This window comes from Anopheles stephensi, chromosome 3 (assembly GCF_013141755.1).
Source record: "Anopheles stephensi strain Indian chromosome 3, UCI_ANSTEP_V1.0, whole genome shotgun sequence".
NCBI lineage: Eukaryota > Metazoa > Arthropoda > Insecta > Diptera > Culicidae > Anopheles > Anopheles stephensi.
In genome coordinates, this window is record NC_050203.1 from 49,012,627 (window position 1) to 49,028,885 (window position 16,259).

At 46.5% G+C, this 16,259-nt stretch overlaps 2 protein-coding genes across 18 annotated transcripts in view; both read right to left on the reverse strand.

The window, feature by feature from the left end:
* Positions 1-145: 145 nt before the first annotated feature.
* On the reverse strand, positions 146-4,688 carry LOC118509042 (inhibitor of Bruton tyrosine kinase). Its single transcript, XM_036049115.1, has 6 exons — positions 4,346-4,688; positions 3,739-4,281; positions 3,570-3,670; positions 3,173-3,487; positions 2,188-3,078; positions 146-2,112 (listed from the first exon to the last, which is right to left on the reverse strand). The coding sequence occupies exons 1-6, from the start codon at positions 4,580-4,582 to the stop codon at positions 618-620; spliced, it is 3,582 nt and encodes a 1,193-aa protein (XP_035905008.1). The 5' UTR covers positions 4,583-4,688; the 3' UTR covers positions 146-617.
* A 241-nt stretch (positions 4,689-4,929) lies between these two features.
* Positions 4,930-16,259, reverse strand: part of LOC118509040 (ankyrin-3) — a 52,755-nt gene continuing 41,425 nt past the window's right edge. For 9 of the 17 annotated variants that reach the window (XM_036049097.1, XM_036049098.1, XM_036049108.1 and 6 more), the window contains 8 exons: positions 16,023-16,247; positions 14,256-15,949; positions 13,904-14,173; positions 10,902-12,041; positions 9,236-9,577; positions 8,092-8,206; positions 7,901-8,018; positions 5,170-7,650 (listed from right to left, as the gene is read on the reverse strand). In XM_036049097.1, the coding sequence (XP_035904990.1) occupies positions 7,333-7,650; positions 7,901-8,018; positions 8,092-8,206; positions 9,236-9,577; positions 10,902-12,041; positions 13,904-14,173; positions 14,256-15,949; positions 16,023-16,247 (4,222 nt within the window). In that variant the 3' untranslated portion in view covers positions 5,170-7,332. Of the gene's footprint in view, positions 7,651-7,900; positions 8,019-8,091; positions 8,207-9,235; positions 9,578-10,901; positions 12,042-13,903; positions 14,174-14,255; positions 15,950-16,022; positions 16,248-16,259 lie in introns of all 17 variants that reach the window. The other 8 variants (XM_036049112.1, XM_036049111.1, XM_036049114.1 and 5 more) reach the window with 6 other exon arrangements.

Sequence of the window (16,259 nt, forward strand, 5' to 3'; positions counted from 1 at the left end):
GGTAGGAGATTGATTGGGATGGCGTTGATTCGTCCGCCAGAACGGCCGGGATAACAGATTGGCACACGACGGCGCTGAACCGTGAGCGGTATCGAGGATTGTTGCAGCAGGCCAAGACCACAAAGCGGTTGTAGCGCGTGATAAGTAAGTAAGTAAGTATACTGGCGAGCCCCTGAGAGATCGCTGTTTTATTACACACAGCAAAAAAAATCATTTAAAAAATGCCCACAAGATCGGGTTTACATACGGTTCACTTTACGATAGTCTCTATACAACCGACGCATTGTATTGCCCAGGAATTCTATTGATACTGCCACACTGCAAAGCTTGGTCCGTTTTCTAGCAGCGGCGGTCGATAGCGCTCGATGGTGATGGTTTCATCGAACACATGCTCCACGTTGTAGAAGGCACGCAGCTCTTCGATGGCCTGCTCCTCGATCTGCGTGTGGACTAGTGATTTTGATTTGATTTTCTCAAAGTACTGCTTCTGGAGCCGTTCTTCTTTCAAGATTTCGTTGAAATCTTTCTCTCCACCACTGTGCCGGGTGCTCGAGTGTCGTTGTCGCTGTGACTGCTTGGGGAAGATCGTACCGTTTTGATCGGCCGCGTTGCTACTGCTAGAGGTAGTAGCTGGTTACGCCCGGTTCTGCTTTCACTGATTTGCTTGGCTCGTTTGTACTATTGTTGCGCTGCTTACGGCCCGGCAGCGCAACATCCGATCCCAGGGCCGGGTCGGCGGCTTTGAACAGATCGGCTGCCGGTATGCTTGCGATACTTTTCCACGGGTTAACCGGTGCAACGGGCGGTGCTAAGCTTTCCGCTGGCTCTACAGCATTGGCGGCTTTCGCCAACCGGGACTTTTCCGAATTTAGCCGCTTACGCTCTTTCTGTGACAGACGTGCGTTTTGGATGGTAAAATCGCTCAAGCTCAGTGTAGCTGCCCGCGGCACATTGCTGGCCGATTCATAACCTTCGTCGGGCGATCGGAGCGCCACCAGCTGGGGAGCGGTTGGGCTACGCTCCAGCACGGTGCGCAGGTTGGAGAAGCTTTCGCTCGACGGTTGTGCCGCTTCCTCCTTCATCAGCTCATTCGCACGCAGTGCCGCGGAAAGGGCGGCCTTTCGCTTCGAGTCCGCCGATACCGTTTGCCACACTTTGTTCGCGACACCTTCGCTCGTGGCGGAATGATCGGGAACAGCCTCGAGTTTGCCCTTGGGCGACGGGTAGCTGGTGGTGGGGGTGGTGGTGATAGTCGACTTGCTGACCGAAATTTTTCGTTCCTTCACTGCGGCCGCCTCTTCCAGAACCAATCGTTCCAGGTAAGCCATTGCTTCCTTTTCGTAGTTTCGCTTTTCGCGCTGTAGCTTTGAGAGTGCCGTCATGTTTGTTTGCTTCCCTTTCGGGGTGAGTTTCGCCGAACGTTCGGCAGCGGTCGGCTGCTGCTGATCGGACGCTTTTTGATCAAGATCGATACGAAAGTCGCTGACGAACTGTTCCAGCTCCTCGTCGCCAATCGCATCAGCGTGCGGGGTTATCATACGGAAGTCGGAAAGGTGGAAGAATTCCTTGTAGAATTGATCGATCTGGCCCAGGATGGTTGGCTCGAGCCCGTCCAGCAGGTGCCACTCGAGCAGTCGGGCAAAGTTAACGCTGACGAACTGCATACAGACGCTCTTCAACACCTCACAGTTGTACTGGTAGGCAAACTCGAGCAGTTCGCCCACATTTCGTAGATGCACTCTTTGGCTGAGGATCGTTTCGAAGATGCTCTTGAGCTCTTCGATCAGAAACTGGTCGCAGATGATGATCATGCTCAGAATAAAGTTTTCCGAATAACGCTGCCTCCGCACCCGGTCATAATCGTTGTCGTACAGAAAGGGTATAATGACGTCCATGTATTCACGCGGAACCGTCCGTAGGTCGGCAGCCGTGCGCTTTTCCGTCCAGCAGTGGGCAAACATCATGTTAAAATAGTCAAGCCGTGCCACCAGCACACACTTGTGCGCTCGCATCTTCTTGTCGTCCTGCAGCTCGATCGTTATATCGTACAGCTCGGGATACGAATCGTGACGCAGCTTCGGAAACGGTTCGATCGGTGGGTCCACCTGCAAGCTGAAGAGATGAGATACGCACATTTTACTGCGATGCTTGCGCTACTCTATCGATCATCACTGTCACCAAGCTTACCTTTTTACCGATTGTGATAAGACAGTCAGACGAAGCTTGTCGAACTGCTGCCTCAGCTTCTGACACATGGCGGTCAACTCTGCAGCGTCAACGGTAGTACTACTACCGCCGTTCTCGCCAGCGCCCGGTTTCCGGAGCAGCCGTTCGACGTCCGCACGGGCGATGAGCTGATTCGTGTAAAGATAGCGCATGATCAGCCGGAACGCACGTAACGTAATGCCGCCCAATCCGTGCTCCTTCAGCACGAACTCTCTTTGCGCCGGGAACTGCTGCAGCAATTTCCGTAGCGCGTCCGATCGATGGTACAGGATGAACCGATGGCTAGCGAACGGTTCGTCTTCCACGTACAGCACCACATCGTGCACGCCGTCCATTTCGTTTGCATCGGCCAGCAGCGTCCCATAGTCGTAGTTCGACTCTACCAACTCCGGCACACAAAAGCAGCGGCGCGTGTTTTCCACCAGCGCCGCATAGTTTTCGCCATCCGCATCGCACGTAAAGTCGATCACGTTGCTCAGATGGCGTATGCGCCGCAGCTCTATGCGGCTCTGCAGTGTGTCGCACAGCTCCTTCCGGATGTACGTTTCCTTAAAATCGCTGAACTGCTGCTTAGCGGACCGTGGCAGCTTGTTGGTTATGATGCCCTGGTACAGGTTGCCGAGCAGCAGCACGAGCGTGTTCTGCGCACACCATCGTATCTTTTCCACCTCCAGGTTGCGCGACTGGGCAAACATACAGCGCACGAACTGCTGGCAATCCTCGTACCATATGTAAATGTTGCGCGATGCGGTAAACACGATCACCCGCAAATCGCCCGCACGCTTCACCACATCGTCCTGATCGGTTTGCAGTTCGCCACCCGCCACCGAGAGACATTCCACTTTTTCCATCCTGGGGAAATAAGTGTCAGGGTTGTGATTTATATTGCGGATATGTTTGGAGTTGTTCAGAGCTTTGACTCCCAGTCTAGCTCGATCATACTTACAATGGTTTTTTGTACGTTTTCACCTTGAAGCCACTGAAAATGTGCAGGAAGTTTTGCATTGTGTACACGACAATGGCTGCATTGCTTGACTCGATCAGTTTGATGGTTGTGTCACGCTTTACGGCACCACCATCGTCTTTGAGCGCTGTTCCGTCCGGTATTAGTGCAATTGGTTTCGGCAACACGATCATCTCATTACGCGAATCTCGCTTGAGACCGAACTGGCCACCGTTCAGTCCCCAGACGTAAAACTCCGTGTCCAGGACAGCGATCGAATGATAATCCTTCGCAATGACACGTTTGATGATTTTCCCTCTGCACACAAAGGACACGATGGGAATGTATTACAAGGCAAGGGGCACGAGTAAAGATCTACTATCGTGGTGCGATAACTTACGATAGATGGCATTGGCCCGTAATTTCCTTGAACGCAAGCAGGTTCGGTGGCGGCGGTTTCAGTCCCAGCTGGCAGTGTTTATTCTCGCCGCACGAGTAAATCTGCAATGCGGGAAAGCAAACTTCAGAGTGTGTTCTGTGATTGCGTCGCGTGCATTCGGCCAGCCTACATGATTGCTGTTCGTGAGCACGAGCGTGTGATGCTTGGCCGCGGCCACATCCGTTATCCGTTCGTCGTCCTTCAGCGTCAGCGGCACCTTCATCGGGTACGCAATGGTGTCTTCCATACCCAGCCCGAGCCGTCCACCGACACCGTGGCCAGCAACGTACAGCTCTCCCATCCTGTGCGTCAGGAATACGCTATGGTACGAGCTGATTTCCAGCTTCCGAATGGTGGTGCGCGTTTTGCGGAAATACTCCATACTTTCGGGGTTACCCTTGTCCTGTGCGTTCCCGATGCCTAGGTTATAGTTTTTGTTTTGACCCCAGATCATCAGTTCGGGCCCCAGCGCACCGCGTCCATTGTTCGTGCCGGCGCCCTGCTCTGAAACGTTGCTACACAGCTGGATAGGATTAACGAAATCTTCATCCGGCGCATCGAGTGCGGCACCATGCTTCACCAGCAAAACGGCGGCCCCTACATTCCCGTAATACATGGCCCGGTGCAAAGCGGTGTGTCCCGACTCGAGATCCTTCTGGGTAAGACTGGCACCCTGGAAATCAAAACGGAGCAAATTGAAACCGAGTAGCTTATTTCACCCGCAGGCGATACAGTACCTGATTTATTAGCCACTCGACAATGGCAGACCGGCCGACGGATGCGGCCATATGCAGCGCCGAACGACCATGTTCATCGAGGACGTGAGCAAAGTTGCGGCAGGTTTTGGCAATGTATGCCGCCAGCAACTCATCGGAAACGGCGCGCTTGGTAAGCGCAAACGTGATTGCGTTCCCATGGTTCACCAGCTGACACTTTTTTGTGCACTCATAATCGTAATCGGAGATGGTAAACATCGATGAAAAGCGGTGCTAAATTTACCAGTTTCCTTCCGTACACACACCAAAACCATAACAAACACCGCAAAAAACGCCAACACGATAAACACCGCTACCGTGCAAGCTGACAGAGAATGAAAGCTTCCGAGCGACGGCGTTTATACCGCCAGGTTCAAAACTTGCCTCGCTCTCAAGGTTTATACAGGTTTTGAATTTGTGTTGAGCATGCACGTGATAACACACACACACACACACACACACACACACACACACACACACACACACACACACACTTCAGCATGATTCGGCGGCTTGTGAAATTCGGATAAGCGCCGTACCGGGTGACGAATCAAAGGACTCTCGCGTTTGATGTGATCTAAGACTGTGATCGATTGAATATATTTCTTAATCATGAGCCATGTAATCATGTTTAGGTCACAAGGTTATGGTTGCGTTTGCTGCACTGAAATGATATTTTGCAAACACTAGAAGAACCGAAATCCGACCTAACGCGATCTTACCCTTCTGGTGCCGGGGGGGATCGGGATGCATGCGCGCTAGAGAGCTTGGATTGGTTGCCAGCTATTTATTAGCACACAGAGCGGTTTGATCGCACGAGCTAGCTAGTGCAGTGATTTATTACGTTAAGCATATATTTTTCATGTTGCTTTTGTTCGCGCATTGACTGCAATCGTTTGTAAATAAACTCTATACACAAGTAAAAAATATAGTATCGTACTTCCATCATCTTCTGTTTTGATTTTTCCCTTTTTCGTCATTATCAATAAATTTTAACCTTCGTTTGCTCTCGTTTGTTTCGGATTTTACGCGCTTTTCTTCCAGCGCAGCTCTACCAATCGGCCTCTTACACCACCCAAGCGAACATTTCAAAGCAAACACATTCGATCGATTATTATGTAGCAGCGTTTTAATAAATAGCTTAATCGGATTAAAATAATCGTTACGCTCCGCATTTTACGAACCACACATAGCACTCCGCACATAGCACTACCTGCCAAATGGTTTAGAACGCATCGCATGAAGCAATGGATTCTGATCAACACAGACCATAAAATACAACGAAACAGAAATCTTACTTCGTACATCGTTACAAATAAAATAATAGCTACGATAAAACAAAATATATCCTTTGACCACATTGTTTCATCAATTTGAAATCACTGACAAAATGGGATTAGATGAGTGGTAGCGAAAAACAAACAGAACGCAAACGAAACGAAAACAAACAAACAATTATCACTGCTATTACCTACGACAGCACGCAGAATAAATATAGTAACCATTAGTGTGTGGACAGCAGCAGAAAAAAAAACCAGACAATAATATTCGCTCCTCACACGGTAATATACGATTCGTATATACTACTGAGAAATTATTGAAAATGTTTAAATCAGACGTTTCCTTTCTTCCACGCCACGCCAGCGCACTCTACCAAGACGAGAACGATGTGTTAAGCGAAGCGAGAAAAGGTGGCATTTGCGTTGCTTTGTACGATTCGCTACTAGCATCGATCGATGATAAATGGAGCGACGAGAAGCTTCCAATAGTTGGCTTAAACCTATGATGGAGGGGATCCTAAAGTCTGGCGTCAGATCATGGTACGATTTGCAGTGTTTGCATTGATTTCAATTATCCAAATGTTTGCTTACATAAATGCCAATCCGCGTCCAACACTAGTAGCTCCATTCCATTTCTACATTTCCTTTCATCGCGGCGTGCACACACGGCGGTCGGTGAAACTGTTTACTCTCATGTGGTAAAGCGAAACATTTCGTTTGTTTTTTGCATCATATGTTGAAACTGGTGTACATTATATCTAAGATAAATATGTATATGAATAACCATCGGGTCCTAGGGTCGTAACGCTTTGTTCTGAATCTTTGTGTGCACAACTAACTAGAGGGTTTTGCATTTTCTCGTTTTGTTTGCAGCTATCCGACGCTGGGCCCTAAAGACGGTGACATTTTCTATAGTGAATCTCACTTATATATTGCATGACATTTTGTACGATAAGCTTAATTCCATCCACATTTTTCTGATTTCATCTGGCCTGTTTTGCTACACCCGATGTCGGCACAATCTTTCGAAGCAGAAATATAATTTATACTAATCTTGTAATGTGTGTGTGAATCCTGCTGCTCGCGAGCTGTTTGATACTTGCTTTAAAAAACATGTTTATGCTGTGCTGTGATACCTTACGTGTTCCTGGCCCAAACGGAACCTAAAGCCCGCAAGCATACAGAATGCTGCGAGTATTACGGGACCGGTGTATATATGATTGCGATTTTACAACTCTTATTTCTTGGAGAAAGAGTTGAATAGCTCAGGGACACAAAAAAAAACGATGCACGTCTGTTAGTTTAGAATCAGTAGCGTTCAAGCGACAGAACAAACACCTTATTTGTTAGCATGCATTTCGTTGTCTTTGCGTTCCAGACACTCCAGACAAACGCGAACAGGCACTGGGAAAGTCCTTGTTTCCGTGAATCGAAAAAGATGCGCTGGTGTGCATTATTGTGGATACCGGGGTTCGTAAACACTAATCCACCAACGGAGGGTGGTTGCATTTGTGCGCCAATAGACCTGGGTAAGCGCTAGTTGAAAAAGTGCTTGCTTTTTCCCGACTGTTGTCTCCGCAATACTTGACTGCAAAGTAGCAGAAGGGTCGGTGAGCACACACTTTGTTTGTATTATCCATTGCTGCTGAATAATGCCGGCTGCCTGCAATTATCACCTTTCGCAAGCACTTAATTTTTACGCTCCTGGTTCATAAACTCGTCCACTATGTTGTTGAGTGCTTTGGCAGCACCGTCCAGCGTTCGACCGTCCACCATTTCCGTGACGGTGACGGTCGTTTCCTTCACCATCTCCGGTACGTTTGGCTGGGAGGTGTGCGTCGTGACGGTGGTGATCTTTTGCAGGATTTCATCCTCCGGGAAATCTCCGTCCGGCGTAAGTGTGATTGTTTTAGTCGTCGTTGTCGTTCGAGTTGTCGAGGTGGACGTTGTCTCTACTCCCGTATCCGGATCGAAAGTCGTGGTTGTTATTGTGGGGCCTCTCAGCGACTGGAAAATTTAGCAGAAAAGCACATTTTAATGTCAAAAGAGTCGGCGGCGAAAATGGCACGATTAAACTTTCTACCAACACCGGCAAGATTGTTTCAAATGTTTAGTTTTCCTGTTATCCGAATGGATATGTAGCTGGATAGCAGCTTTAGACGGATAGTAGTAAAATAACCTCAAATAGTGATTTTATGTATAAAACCATGAAACAATCTGGCGTGCAATCGCTTAATACAACGTGCACTTTTATTACCTGTTCCTGTTGATCCTCTGCTAATTGCTGATCTCTCAACTGTTTCAACAACTGTTCTTCCATGTCTTCCGAACCATCAAATTGCAACGTGGTGGAATAGATCGTGGTACGAATAGTTCTGCAAGAGAATAAAAATCGTTCAAAATAACGATGGGTAATGTCCAATCCTGCAATCATACTCCACTACATACCCATCGTCTGATTCATCAACGACGGTGTTGGTTTCCGTTCGAACTGTGGTTTCGATTGGCGGTTCACTTGGCTCCATGCCGGCCATTTGATCATTGTTCTGAACAAGATAGTTTTCTGAAATTAAGCAACGGAATCACGATTTTACAAATACTATTATGGCTCACATGCACGTTTACACCACAGCTTAAATGTGCAAAGCTTGCTCTGGTAAGAGGTAAGAATTGAGATTTGCTGCAGCATCGTTGATTAGCATTGAAACGTTTGTTTTGTTCAACAATTGATAGCAATTTATTTCGAAAACACATGCAACTTTACTTTCAATTATTTTTTTTGCATGCCACTCTTTTTACGTTAACATCGAAACACGGTAAATAATGTGTTATTGCTACGCTATTTCCCGATTTACTACAACAGTATGTGCACACGCGTCTCTCCAGAGCGATTCTACCGTCTTTGGCGAGGTAAGGTTAATACTACAGGATGGACATAATTCTTCTAAGTATCACATTTTAGAGTTCATGCAAATTTGAAGTGGTGCAAGAGAAATATGTTTATGATGTTAGTTTTGTAGTGGTGCTTGAATGTTTTTGGCACGTTGAAGTGAGTAATTACTCTTAAGGATAAGGATACATTAATAAACAGCATTAGTACAGGTCCTAAACGAGGTAGCTTTGGATATAGAACTATTTTTATCTGTTTTTTATTGGGAAGATGTTATGGAAAAGGAAGAATTTGCGAAATAAATACTTCGTGGAACCGTATCAGACGGTCTTAGAGAACATTTCAAAAATATAGGAGAACATAAAGGATACAAAATGAGAAGATAAATAGAAATAATAATAGTCGAAAGAGAACCACACACACACAAACACATACACAGAGAAGATAAATTAATGATAAAAGAAGATAGGTTAAATCATACACAGACACAAAAGGAGAGCAGAACATTCAGTCATCAAAACAGGGACATCGAACCATTCGAAACGAGTCAAAGGCGTTTGTATAGAGATAGACAGAAAAAATAGGGGACATTGAAGAAGTGCTACATATTTCAAAGAACGAGGAGCGGCAAATAGTGACAGAAAAAAGCGTCCGACAAAGTAGCAAAGTAGAACTAGGGTAGGTAGTAAGTTCTCTACATACTAATTTCTGTACTGCCTTCTGCTAGGCCCGATCCCATTTGAACCAGTACAAAGCCATCACCACCACCATCTCCACGAACATCACTATTATCGATGTCAGATTCGCTCGCTTCGCCTTCACCACCGTCACCGTGCATAGTGAGATCGACCAACATGTCCTCCGCTTCCTGCGGAGGCTTTTCGTCGTCGATCAGATCGTTGGACACTTGGGTTACGATTACCGCTACTCGCGAGGAGGTAACGGTGGACGAAGCGGGGTGCGATTCCTCAGCGAAAGCAGTATCCGTTTCCGGGTTATCGCAACCGGCATGATCACTTGCAGCCTGGTGCATGTCGACTTTACCTTAGGTGGGAAAATTGAGGAGGAAAAACCAAATTGGAAGACAAATATTTTGAGCGTGTTTTACCAATAGAAGCAGCGGCGTGTGTAACATGTTAACGGGAATTGTAGAGGTACACCGATACGTTTCAATTTACAGAAAGTGTTTGTAGAAGGTGAAGCATTTTGATACATTGGGGAGAGGACAACAGTTGTCGATACTTAAATCTAAAAGCAATACTTAACTAATATACGTTGCTCGGGAATATCTTATAGTAACAGGTTTAAAAGGTACGATTTTGTACATTGTAGATGCGGACATTTGTCAATATTAATTCTACAGTTGTGGAACCAATCTACCATCATCACGGGAACCACCACCGACAAGCAAGCGCTTCAAACGTGTGTTACGGTTTGCAAACCATATAACCCTACGTAACTCGTGTTGAACAGAAAACTCCATTATCGTACGGATTATTGGCAGAATAGTTAGTACAGCGTAAAATGACGGAACTTTTCCTAACAACCAAGTGACGCCAAAACAACAACTGAAATCACGAGACAAGTGAACATAACAAATCAATGAAATTAAACCTCTACTAAACGCCTACAAGCAAACCGAGGCAGATCATTATGCTGCCTGTCGAGACAAGCAGATGTCTCCTATGCGATAAGGTTAGTTATCAAAGGTACAGTCTATCAACATTTACGACTCCCCTTCTTGCGCGGGTTAAGAAGTAATTGCAGTCGCAATTGTCTCCAAACAAAGCTGTATGGTAAAGTGAAATGTATTTGTGTGTGTGTGTGTGTGAGTTTTGTTTTTTTTTTGTGTGAGAGTTAGCGATAATTTTCTTTCAACTTATAAAATGCCCGTTGCGATATGATGAAGAGAAAATTTTGAAAATCTCCAGCCATCTCCATTCAAATAGTTGCCAAATATCATCCTTTCACAGGGGGCGCATACACATACATCTTTACAACACCATGTAAGGCACGGAGGGACACGTGAAACGAAAACAGATGAGCACTAATGAGATAGGCAACAAATAAATGAACTGATAGGCGGGAGGAAATGAGCTGGGTATGGTCGAATGCATGATCGTGGATGGAGGATGCAATGTCATGTTTTGGCTGTAGGGCTGAATGTTTTCATATGGTTCTTGGGATTATGATTGAAAGCGTGATAACCGAATGATGAAAATCATGACCGGAATTAACTGCCAACAATGGAAATGAATGTATGGCAATGGAACGTAAGGAGGGGGTGAGGGGTTCAGATAGTTCAAAGCTCTTAAATGAACAGCAAGAGAAGAGAGAAGAGTGGGTGTGAGCTGGGTGCGCCATTTACCTGTTTCATCATCATCGCTCAGCTCGCCCGCAGTTTCGTGCAGGGCAACGTCTGATCCGCTCGACGATCCCGGTCCTGTGCGGATAGAAAAGTTGTTGCTGGTACTGCTGGAGGGTGGCTGCGCCGGTGGCGGTGTTGGCTGGCAAACAGTAATCGCCGGACTGGTCCCATTGGGCTGGTCGTCCTTCAGCACGACCGATTCATCCTCGGTAATCGTCAGACCCGTAGGCACCGTCTTAGTTCGCAGCGTGCGTCTAACGATAGATGTCGCACCGGATTGATGATCATGGCGCCGCTGTTGAGGATCTTCCTCACTTTCCGAACTACTGCTGCCTCCGACAATAAAGCGCTTCTGGCCATCCGCTCCGGTCGCTCCGGACGACGGTGCGACCGTGTATCCTTCGAGATCTTTTTCTTCGGGCGGTGAAGGATCCTCCAGCAGGCTAGAGGATCGACGATCATCGTCACTCGTCATTTCGTAATCGTAGTGTTCCTCCGTGATGATGACCAAGTTGCTGTTATCGTCCTCATCCGTTACAACTCCACCCGTAGCTTGCTCCTTTTCCATCTTGGCAAAGTTCTCCGGTGACGTTTGCACGAAAATGAACTCATCGATATCGCCGGAATAGTCGGCCGGTACCTCGGAAATGTTGTTGTCCGACGAGATGATGACAATTTGCTCCGACTTCTTTTGTTCGGTTTCGCCCGGCGTCGAGAGAGACTTTTCGTACGCACGAGAACCGGGCGTGAGTCCTTCGGCGACGGGATCAATGTGATCCAAACTGTACCGCCGATCGTTTGAAACGTCCTCCAAATTGACGGACGATATCTCGATCTGAGGGTGCCGTGCATCCGGTTCCGGCACTTCCCACTCAATGTCCCCGACCGTAGGACGTTGGGCAACGGTTTTATTGATTTTAATGTTCACCTTCGAATGTTTTTTAATCGTTTTCACTTTACCACTTTTGTCCGTCTCTAGATCGAGCTCAAATCCTTCGGAATCTTCGTCACGATCGCTGACTGCCGAATCGCTGCCAGCTGTTTCCACCGCCACCGGACCGGGTTCCTCTTCGTCATCGTCATGCGTGTCATGATCTTTGATGGCTTGCTGAATAATTTCTTGCACATCCTCGGCTACTGCTGACCGGAGTGAAGGAGTTGGAAGGGATGATTGTTTGTTCAGCGTTGTGTTTAGATGTTGTATGTGTTTCAATTTCATGATTATCAAGACATTCGTTAAATTCGGCATAGGGGATGGTGAGATGGTACAAGTCCGTTCATTTGCAAAGTGATTGGCGCCAAAGGTGAGTCAAAATGGGGAGGCAACAGACGGGAGCAGACGGGTTTCATGATTAGCCGTCGAATACAATGCAATTTTCGCGTGATGTTATTAAGAGTAAAAGGTGTAGGACAGACGGCGAAGAGACATAAAAACGGAAACAAAATTCACATACAGAGTTTGGACGAATAATGAGTTTGTTTTTTGGATAAGAGAATCAGTGATGGAAGATATTGTGAACGAAAAACTAGACAGCGTGAAAAGGAGACAGTAGATAACAGATAAATGATCGAGATTGTGCTGTTTGAAAATTGGATGAATTGTGAGGGTGCACACTGGGGTACCGAGCATTGGCACGATACTTGAGGACGGCAATGGTATGGTAAGTATCAGATGAAACTTTTTGGCAACGTTCGTCACTATACAAACACATATTACGTTCTATTTCTGCACTGTTTCACAGCGGTAGATAAAAACAAACTATCTAAACTCTAGTTAGAGAACGAACATTCGATGGAAAAGTAGAAGAAGGAAAGGCAAATGGGTTTAGCTGACCACAACTGCCTTTGCACCTGCTCCAACTGCATGAAACATTTTGAAACGCTCACATTTCCTTTGTATGATTGGATTTTTTTTGTACAAATCGTAATGAAAGAATGGTGTATTTTAATGATTTGTAAACACTATTATGAAATCAAACATAAACCAAACAAAAGCAATACTACATACAGAAAAATGTAAAATAAAAATCCGAGAACATAAACATTCACAATAAATAAAACAAGTTGAAACAGAATGAAACAGAAAAAATACCAACAATTCAAATTTGTTTTCCCACACAAAGGCTTTTCCCGCTCTGATTGTAGCATTCCAAAATCGTTTCCACATTTACTATCCTAAATAACACATTATCTTACAAAATAGATTAAATGAACAAAAGGATTTTAATCCTTATACTATCTACTACTTTCTATAGTTCAACGATCAAGATCCATATGGTAGAGGCAATAAATAACGCGCACTCTAGCTTTGGTTGATATTTTGTTCACGAAAGTAAACTAGTTCTGTCTAGTGGTACGGAAAACGGGACGAAAAAATCAACAACGAATCCCAAGCAACAGTCCTCGTCTCTATACAGGTAGTTTCCAATGTAGTTTAATACAACTTAATCCTATGAAACGCTTTGCGGATGAGATACGCGCAATAGTAAATTTTAACAACGCTTTACTCGGGCGGAAAAAATCAGAAGGTAACAAAAGTAAGGGAAAATTATAACGTTTTGTTTTAAACTATCGAAACATAAGCATCACACCTATGCTTATGCAAGTACAAAACAGTCAGTTCATTGTCACTGTAAAACAAAAGGAACACAAAAAAATACCACAAAACTTACAACAACAACAACAAAAAAAGGAAAATCCAGGCATTTTAGAGTTAAAAAGTCGGGTTAGAAAATACGAACGTTTACAAACCAAACCAAAAAATCAAAACACTAGAATTTGAGCAAACATCCGGCGCTCATCGACGGAAGTTGGTGAATGGGTGTAAAAATCCTTTCAAAATTTCACATAGTATCCGACAGCAAAACTATTAGGTTCGAAGTAAATATATGGAGAGTGAAAACTGGTTCAAATGCAGGATGGGATTCAAATTGAGATGATAATTCAACACGAAACAGCACCGGTAGGTACAAAAAGTGTGTGGCACACGGCCTGTAACTTACCGTCATTTCGTCCTGCTTCGGTGCCCGCCTGGCTGCTGTTCTGACTGACTTGCGTATTGAAATCGGCCGGACTGGGCGGGGGTGTGGAAAGATCTTCCCTTTTGATCGCTGCTATTCCGAGGATTTCGCTCTCGCGACGAATCTGCTGGAACGCTTCCGTATTGTCTGGGGATACGGAATCAGTTGGTGAACTGTTGTCCACTGGGGTTTGTTTGTGTTTTTCGACTGCTTCGTGTTCTTGCTTTTCTTCCGTCTGCTCGTGTTCAGATTCTGTGAGAGAATGAATCAATCGTGTATAGAGGAACTGTGTCGCAAACGCTGTATTGATATTTAAAAAAAATCATCCACTTACCGTGCATCATATTGCTAGTTGTAGTCACACCGTTCACTTTTGCTGGATCGATTTCATCGAGTCCGTTCATCGAACCGATTTGCCGCTGAGCTACACGTCGCTCGTACTCGTCCGTCACCGGTTCCAAATTTGTAATCGATTTGTTCACAATGTCCGGCCGATTGATTTTGATAAGGGCCTGCTCTAGCACATTACCGGTTGCATCCCGTCCGGCCTGGCGCAACCAGAGCCGCAACATCACGATTGCCTGCTGAGCTTCGTCGTTCGGATACTCCGCTCGTATCAGCTCCACGTCGGACGGGGCGATTGCAAGCTCATCCGCCAACAGTGGCCAATCGGATCCGAGTAGATTGCAGATGTCTGTAATCTTTATATCCGCCTTGTGTATTTCATTTGCACCATCTCCATTTTGGAACGTGAAGTTAAGCGTTTTACCACGATTGGCTGCAGCAACGATGGCCTGCTGTTCGCTGTTGAGAACTTCGGTCGAGCTCTGATCAAACTCAGACGTCGTCTCGAGTTCGTCCCCTCCCAGACCAAACTTTTCGGATGGGAGTGTGAAGTTTAGAGTGCAGAGCGGCGTTTGAATTGGTTCGCCCTTCGCAACTTTTGGCTCGTTCATGAACGAGATGCGTCCAAGCAGATCGTCCAGATTGTTTTTGATCTTGACCGTGAACGTGAGACGGTTTTCCTTAAATGCATTGAACTGCAGTGCAAGCTGCTCTCCGGATTTCATCACCGGAACGATGTTGCCAGCGAATTCCAGATAGATTGTGCGTCCTTCGCATACCTCGATATCCCGCGACTTGGCAATCTCGGTGAAGTGCTCTTGGTGCTCCAGCGTTTTGTCCTCCTTGTCGTCCGTCATACAGAACACGCTTAATTTTGCCTCGCTTTGGTCTACACGCTTCGCAAACACCACGAACTTCACCATGAAAGGCACGTGTGCCATCTGCGAGTACAATTCGGTGGCCATTTTTGTTGCTTCACCAATGTTTCGGCAATCCATTAGCCAGAAGCGAGCGGACACTGTCGTCGTGAACGAGACACAGTCGTTCACGAATGTGAGCGGCGTTGAACCGGTTACATCTTCCCATACAGCTTTGTTTTGACCGCCCGTGATCGAGCAGAGCAAACGCAATGTCGGCGCATTGCCCGAATATTGGTTGATCATACCCGAGTTGTACGCCTTCGGTGCGGGCATACTGAGCGTAATTGCCTTGTGGAACTTGCGCCGACGCGGTTCCACTGTCACGACCGGTGAAACCGCCACACTGCGACCGAGCAAGTTGGCCGTTGTGCTCATGTCAATCGGTTGGGCCTGCAGACCGACACGGATTTTCTTCGTCAGCGCATTCTGGGGGAAAATCGCCTGCACCTGTGGGACAGCCGTAGCCGACACGGTACCGCCTTCCGGTCCAATGGCGTGCACTTCCTGGCGGATGCGCGACACGATCGCAAAGTAGTGTGGGAAATCGTTGGTCACGATGCGTGTAATCCTATTCGTGTGCAGATCCTCGAGCAAGTTGAGTGTATCGCCCTTGAATGTCTCGTTCAGGACCTCGTGGATGGCTTCTTCGCTATCGTAGAGCGTATGTTCGCGCCATGTTTCACCATTATCCGAACGTAGAATAATTATTTCGCGTTCCTTATCGCGCAGCGACGCAAAATGTGGCACCTCGAGTATGACGGGACTGTAACATAGAGTGCAATGAAATTTGTTACATAAACCCCTTCAGTGCTATATCATGCACGCTGTAAACCTACCCAAGGAACTTGGCCCCAACAGGGGCTAGCTCGAGAATGCGGCTTATCAGAGCCTCTCCTTCCATTAGTGGCGGACCGTTGGTGATGCGTTGTGGTTTCACATACCGACAGGTAATTCTTGTTGGTTGTGCAGCTGACCGGGGTGGTACAATCACACGAACACCGCTGTGGCGGCAACCACGCATGGCGCCGCCACGCGCGTCTACCAGGAACGACACCAGGAATCTAGAATGTTAA

What these genes read in the sequence shown, in the direction of transcription:
- LOC118509042 (XM_036049115.1), bottom strand. Translation starts at nt 4,582, where the DNA reads ATGTTTACCATCTCCGATTACGATTATGAGTGCACAAAAAAGTGTCAG. An exon ending in TGCTCACGAACAGCAATCAT is followed by an intron (nt 3,671 to 3,738) that starts GTAGGCTGGCCG and finishes CCCGCATTGCAG; the next exon opens with ATTTACTCGTGCGGCGAGAA. An exon ending in AAAACGTACAAAAAACCATT is followed by an intron (nt 3,079 to 3,172) that starts GTAAGTATGATC and finishes TTATTTCCCCAG; the next exon opens with GATGGAAAAAGTGGAATGTC.